Raw genomic sequence first — 7,706 nt, forward strand, 5'->3', positions numbered from 1 at the left:
GGCGCCATCTAATGTACCTAAATTCATCTAGAAATTTTCATAAAAGTGACCCAAAAAAAGGCACTAACTCAGTAACCCGTTGCCCGATTTTAACGAAACTTGTTTTATTCTGTTTCTATTCTCATTTCATTTCAAATATGGCACTATTGTGTGCTGTTTTTACTGTATTTAATTACAGACAAACAATCTCAGAGTTTTAGTAATATATAGGTAGATAAACGATATGTGGCGCCATCTAATGTACCTAAATTCATCTAGAAATTTTCATAAAAGTGACCCAAAAAATGGCACTAACACAGTAACCCATGGCCTGATTTTCACAAAACTTGTTTTATTCCATTTCTATTCTCATTTCATCACAAATATGGCACTATTGTGTGCTGTTTTTGCTGTATTTAATTACAGACAAGCACACAAACAAACAATCTCAGAGTTTTAGTAGTATATAGATTTTCTAAAACATACAGCAAATCTGGCTTCAACAAATTAGAATACAGAGTTAAATAAACATAAATAATATATATATTTCACTACCATTAAACATGAATTCTATACCCATCCCTAAAATTTCCATTAATTTGTGTAATGACACATAATTTACTATGTAAGTAATAATAATAATCAAAATGATGTCTGAATTATTCCTGCATATTACAAATTTGCAAAACTGTTATATTTCTGTATTGGATAAGTATGCATGTTAATATCATGACTATTCAGTATAAATTACAGCAATGTTTTTGGTTAAACATAATATGCTTACCTTCAAATTTATAAGATTTTAAAGGCTTTTTTTGAACTATTTTAGTAAAAAAAATAAAATAGGCCTTGTGATACAACCAGCTTATAGGTGTCAATAAGTAAAAATATGTTCATGTTAACAGCACAGTATGGAATGCTGACCTGTATTCTGGAGTTATATAAAAACTAAACTAATAGTAGAGAATTACTTGTTTGTTTTAGAGCAAAGACACATTGAGCTATCTGCTGTGTCCATAGCAGGGAATCAAACCTTGGATTTTAGCAATGTACATTCGTAAACTTACCACTATCCCATCAGGAAACACTAGAGCTACTTAAAAACTAAATTCATAATCTGGAGTTACTTTAAAAGTTCACTTACAATCCAGAGTTACTTAAAAATTAAACTAGTAATAAGGAGTTACTTAAAACTACATACATAATACAGTATGATTAAAACTTATAATATAAACTAAATTATTCTGCAACATTGGTATTTTTATACATTTCTATTACCAACACAGCATGGTCGATATACGCCAACAGATGGAAATTTTGAGAACTACTGAAAGAAATATGCATTAGTCTGTTAAAAAAAGTAAAACCAAAAAAGAAAAATATAATTATCCACAAATCAGAATGATTAACAAATATGCAAAAGGTTTCTGACAATAATAATAATCACATTAAAATAAATAAAAAACCTAAACTATTACAGTTGTTCCAAGTTATTCTTAGGCTAACTACCATTTCATCAGCATTTTTAACTATATATATAGTATATTCCAACACATGTTAGCAGTTGGCACTGAATATGGCAGATGGAGTATGGTTGATGTTATATATTTTTCTTTATTTACTCATAAGTTCTTAGAATTTCATATATCGTTTATTCGGTCGACTTCAAAGTCATTCACGTAACCTATCAAAATAATATTTGTCTTGTTCTTACTTTTGTGTGTAAGGAGAAAAAAATGAAGGTCCACTACCTTTATAACTTTTTCAAACATTATATTATTAAAAAAATGAATGTGCATTACCTTTATAACTTTTTCAAACATTACATTATTAAAAAAATGAATGTGCACTACCTTTATAACTTTTTCAAACATTACATTATTAAAAAAATGAATGTGCACTACCTTTATAACTTTTCAAACATTACATTATTAAAAAATGAATGTGCACTACCTTTATAACTTTTCAAACATCACATTATTTAAAAAATGAATGTGCACTACCTTTTAAATTTTTTCAAACATTACATTATTCTATCATGGTATTGCTCTTGTATAAAAACTATTCTGTCAGAATTTTTCTATAAATAATCTGAAAATTTCCCACATGGGAGATGAATCGCTAATGTTGACTAAATATCATCATGAGATCACCATTATGTTTGCTTGTAAGATATGTAGCAATTCTATACGAATCTTCTGTAATTTAAATAAATTGAGAAAGAAAACATGTTTTACTGTCACCAATAATGTTAGTGTTTTTATTTAAAACATATCACAATTGCAATTAGAAATAATTAAATAGCAAGTAGTTGGCACATTGTTTATGTAAGTTGTTTGAATAGGATAAATCTAAAAATAATATTCAATAAAGATTTGATTCATGAGAATATTATCTTTCAGTTACCTACCATACTCACTAAACAGTAAACTTATCTGACTTGTTGACAAGTTTTTATTTGGTGAACTAATTAAAAAAAAACAATTCATGTTTACAAACATTACAACTCAATAAAACCATAGTATATCTATTAAAAAAGTACAAACACTAATTTTAAACAAATAATCAAATATCAACAAGATACGTTTATTAGCCCTTAAGCAATTTCCAGTCGTATGACTTCTTTGATTCATACTGTGTATATATATTCCTGTGTCTACGTAAACTACTTTTACCAGATGATGACACAAGCTTCACCAAACATTGTGCATTTGTTACTGTGTTAACTTGTAATAAAGTTTTCTTTGTTATTAATTCAATACATCTCTGAACTGTATAAGATTACTACCTTATCTCAAGTCTGATGTCATCTTCACATTGAATAAAATTTCTATGGATTTCAATCAGGTATAATTTAATAACAAATACTTTCATAATTCACAAACAAAAAGAAACTGAAATGAACTGAAATTTACAGAATTTATTTAAAAAACAACAACTTGAATCTATATATTTACCCTACTACTAATGTGATATTATAATTTTTGCTCTATCTAATCATATTTAATATTTCTTTATAACTGTTTTCGAAACTGTTTCATTAGTAAATGATCAAACCATGTGATGTGGAAAATATCAATATTTCAACCAAAGCCTGTAGAAAAAGGACTGAAAATGCTTAAAAATCAAGAAATGAAAAATATATTCTCAAGGGATGATTGGTTCTTAACAAAAATAAAGTTATTCTTTGGAATGGGCAGAAAAATTTTAAAAACAATTGAGAAAAAGATTGTTCTGTTTACATACAAAACTCTGTGCAGCTATGAAAAAATTAAAATATGAACTTTTCATATTAAATATATGTAAGAGAATGACAAAATATGAGTAATAAAATATTTGAGTTAAATTGTTGAAATTTGTTTAGAATTAACATATAAAATCGACTTTAAAGTTTGTGTCTGAAAATTTTTTATCAAGTGACAAAAAATGCTAAAAGCCAAAGGAAACCCTGTCTTCAGACTTCAGGCACAATAATCCTAAACTTTGTACAAGAAAATGTATCATACACACAACACATTTGCATTATTTAGCATTTAGAAACAATAAACGACTTGCATAACGGCATCTGGTTATTTTTTTTTTATTAATTTCTGGAAAATGTGGAGGAGGGTGTTTGGCCCCTCTAGATATGCACTTACTTCTACTATATTAAATAATACCATTACTAATTAAAAAAAAAGAATGGGTAGAGGGTTTTGATTCCCCTGGATCTCTTCCATAGATCTGCACATGTTTATACAACATTAAATAATACAATTACAAATTAGAAACATAATGCAATGTAAAAAAAAACAGTATATGTGTACTTTATTTAACATTTAAGTAGCCAGAGAGTTGGAGGCAGGTACTGCCAGCCAGTTGCCTTCCCACTTGTTAGCAACTCAAAATTTATAGCAGTGGTAATCAAACCCGAGAATCTCAAATTATGAAGCCTCTCCCACCAACGTGTAACTTAATGCTTAAAAACAATTAAACACAATGTAAATATTTTGGTTAACTGGATACTTGGAATAACTGGAAACCAGAATTTTGAATATTAGTATATTTTCATGACAATCAACTTAATTATTATTTTGATTACTTAACTGTTGAAATAATCAAAATCAGTAACAATCGGAATAATTAATTTAAGTTAGTTAATTGTTTTCCTGACAATCAACGTAATCATAATTATAATTAATCGACTGTTGGAATAATCAAAAACAGTAACAATTGAAAACATTAAATCTGATTAGTTGTTTTTGTTACATTAATCAATTACTTTACTAGACACTAATTACATAATCATTTCTCACGGGTAATCAGTTAAATCACCCAGTTCTGGTACTAACAAGGCCTTTTGCTCAATATTAAGCTGGCTGGGATACAACAGACATAGTAATGGTTGAGACTATTTATATCATCAACTGCATGAACAACTGTTTCTGTGTCACATCAATTAAATGTTCTGTAGAACAAAATGTGAATGTGTAAATGCTACAAGACAATGTATGTTAGTCTTTAAATGTTAAGATACATGTATGGTACACCTACCCTGAACAGTCACATCCAGTTTTGATTCTACAAATTCCATGACTGACCGAACATGTGGTAAATCTGGAGCATAAGCTAAAACCCACTTATTATTTGTTATATTTTCATATTCTGTGAAGTTGATTTTTATGTTTTCATTTAAATAATCTTCTTTCTTCATATCTGTTGGCATTCTTCTGTCAAAGTGAGCTGCAAAACTGATTCCAGGGGTTAGATTACTAGGTAAATGGTCAACAGTGAATGATGGAAAAATTGTTGCATTCCGTACTGGTTTAGAATCAACTTGAGTTCTTATTATCACTAATACTAAAGCAAACATTGTGGGAACACCAAGTTCAAAACCAGTCACCCATGGATGGCGAAACTGTAGTTTAAAGTTTTTCCACACAAGAAGTCCAAACTGTTTAACTCTCACCATCTTGGCAGTTGATTAACTAAGTTTCTTGAGCTAAAAGATAAAATAGATATGATATTAAATACATACAGCTGCACTATAGAATAATGAATGACCATTACAAAGAAAAACATTAAAAGAGACTTACTAAGAACATGTTTATTATTCACATCTTTTGTTGTTGTTTTTTGGAGAGCCATCTAATAACTTTTGTTTCAAATCACTAATTTTTTCTATATTCAAATTTGATTCATAAATTTTATCTAAAATAAAAACTCTGCAAAACTAAAATAATCCATGAAAGAACACTAATCTAATGAATGAAGAACAGAATAGAAATCTTTTTTTTATGGAGGGGGGGGGCAAGAGATTCCACATGCTTATCATTAGAATTTTTGAAATTCTACCCCTCCCCCATGAACATTCTTTACTGACTGTACATACCAGCTATTTTTTCCTAACAGTTGTAAACAACATTAATTAGTTCATTAAAATACATTTGTTATTTGATGAAAACTAAAAGAATATGCTTCTGAGTTTGAATGCCATCTTAGAACACCTATCATGATTAACGTATTATATTTTATTACCTTTATTGTCCTAAATTTCAGAAATAGAATACCAAAAAAAAAAAGCTTGGGAGTCACTGTCAGCCAAAGTTTATCAGAATGGAATTCTATGAGTAACATTTTGTTGTATACACCATCTTCTGAGCTACCAATGTAGTTATATACCAATATATTTTGGACTAAAAAGAAATTTGAATCAGAATTGCAAAATAAAAAAAATTACATATTATGCAAGTTATCAGATAATGAGTTTCTACCCAGTGTTTATGTGATAAACACATTGTGTGAACTTGAAAACAGCTGTTTCTACTCAGACGAGTAAGTTGTATTCATTAAAAACAGACTTTGATTCTGATGTAATTCTAAATTCTAACTGGAGTTCTTCTATCACTGAGCTTTCACAATTAACTGAGCATTACCACCTTGTAACTTGATTGACAAAATTAAATTTAGAAACTCTTAAATTCCCTTCAACTTACTGCATCTACCAATCTGTTCCAAAGGCCAATCACTCTGTTAAAAAATAAAACTGTACTAGCTGAAGATGGCTCCTACCTTTCCAAAATTTATATTCATGTCCCCTAGTCCTAGCATTTTCTCCATTAAGTATGAAAATAAATTACTCACCTAAACTATCAATTCCCTTAACAATCTTAAATGCCTCAAATTATTCAACTAGAAAGAAATGTTATCAGTGTCTCCAATTAATCCAGCTGCCCAATTTGCAACAGATAATTCTTGTTGCAGCCCTTCAAAATATATTTTGAGATTTGGAAACAACATCTCACTATTCCCGATCTCCATATGCAGTAAAAGATCAAACACTAATTGAGCTATGATCAATTGCATCTACATGTTCTCCAATCTCCATCCTATCAACAATTTCTATATTAGAAGTTAACAATAAATCTAACATAGCATCATTCCAAGTAGGTTTCTTGACCACCTGGTGAAAAACACCATTATGAAGAGTTTCTAAAAACTTTGTGGTTTGACTAGCATTTCCTAATTTATATTCTGAGATTAAAATAATAATTGTGAACTCATTAACAGCTAAATTCTTTACCTCAATGTAGTTTCTCATAAATTTCAATAGTTTCATCTGATGGTCTGTAACAAATTCTAACTCAAAGACTTCTTCCTTTATATACACTAACAGAAATCCAGATAGGTTCAACTTCCTTGCTGTGAACTTTGATATCCTCAACTTGAGCACAATGTAACTCACATTTTACATAAAAAGCCACTTCAACCCTTGTTTTTAGTACTCTATCCCTATTAAATAACCTAAACCCCATATTTCAAACAAATTTCTGCCATGAAAATTATCTACATTTAACGGTTTCAGTTATTACCATATCACCAAAATCTGCCTTTACAGCTGAGTTAATAGCCATTGCAAACAAGCCAGTCCCTGCCTGATTTAAATATAAACCATCCATTCCAAAAGCTCCCTTTTCTCACTGAAATGATGCCCACAAATCCAACCAGCCAATCTGCTCATCCTTACATATTAAACTAAGCCTAGTATTCAGTCCTAGTTGCCTACTTATAATTTCATCCCCACAGTTAATTCTTGGCAGTATTCCTGACAGAATTAAGTTATTATAGTTCTTTCATTTCTTAGATGCCTTTAACAAACCTTTGTAGTTGAACTAGCTCCTCCAACCTACCCTCATTAGCCCTTAAATGCACAAAAAACACTTCATCATTACTAGCACCCTTCACTTCTTCACCTTCTCTCTCCTCCACCTCTGCCCCTGGATAGCATAATCTAATTATCTTTTCCCTATTTACCCTACAGTCTATCCTATCCATGTGCCATACCAAAGAATCACCTACGACAATAACCTCCTTATGTTTTTCATCCTGATTCCTATTTGTCCCTCCTCCGAGTTCCTCAGGTGCACAAACTAAAGGCTGAAATCTCTTGCTTAACAGAACCTGCTTATTACAATCATAAACACTATTTCTAGACCTATTTCTCTATATTTTGCACATAACAGCTTATGTTTCTTTCAAAATGCTGCTGCCATTTCCTACAGTTTACCTTTGTTTATCAATTCTATTCTATTTAGGATAGCCTCCAGTTTCTCCTCCAATCTGTAACCTCTACAAATAGCCTCCAGTTTCTACTCCAATATGTAAACTCTACAAATAGCCTCCAGTTTCTACTCCAATATGTAAACTCTACAAATGGCCTCCAGTTTCTACTCCAATCTGTAAACTCT

At 30.0% G+C, this 7,706-nt stretch overlaps 1 protein-coding gene across 1 annotated transcript in view; it reads right to left on the reverse strand.

Annotated features, from left to right (window-relative positions):
* Positions 1–7,706, reverse strand: part of LOC106469275 (ATP-binding cassette sub-family A member 3-like) — a 72,732-nt gene that overhangs the window by 59,528 nt on the left and 5,498 nt on the right. The window contains exon 2 of the mRNA XM_022397748.1: positions 4,513–4,960. Coding sequence (XP_022253456.1) covers positions 4,513–4,930 — 418 coding nt within the window. The 5' untranslated portion in view covers positions 4,931–4,960. The remainder of the gene's footprint in view (positions 1–4,512; positions 4,961–7,706) is intronic.

This window comes from Limulus polyphemus, unplaced genomic scaffold (assembly GCF_000517525.1).
Source record: "Limulus polyphemus unplaced genomic scaffold, Limulus_polyphemus-2.1.2 Scaffold3390, whole genome shotgun sequence".
NCBI lineage: Eukaryota > Metazoa > Arthropoda > Merostomata > Xiphosura > Limulidae > Limulus > Limulus polyphemus.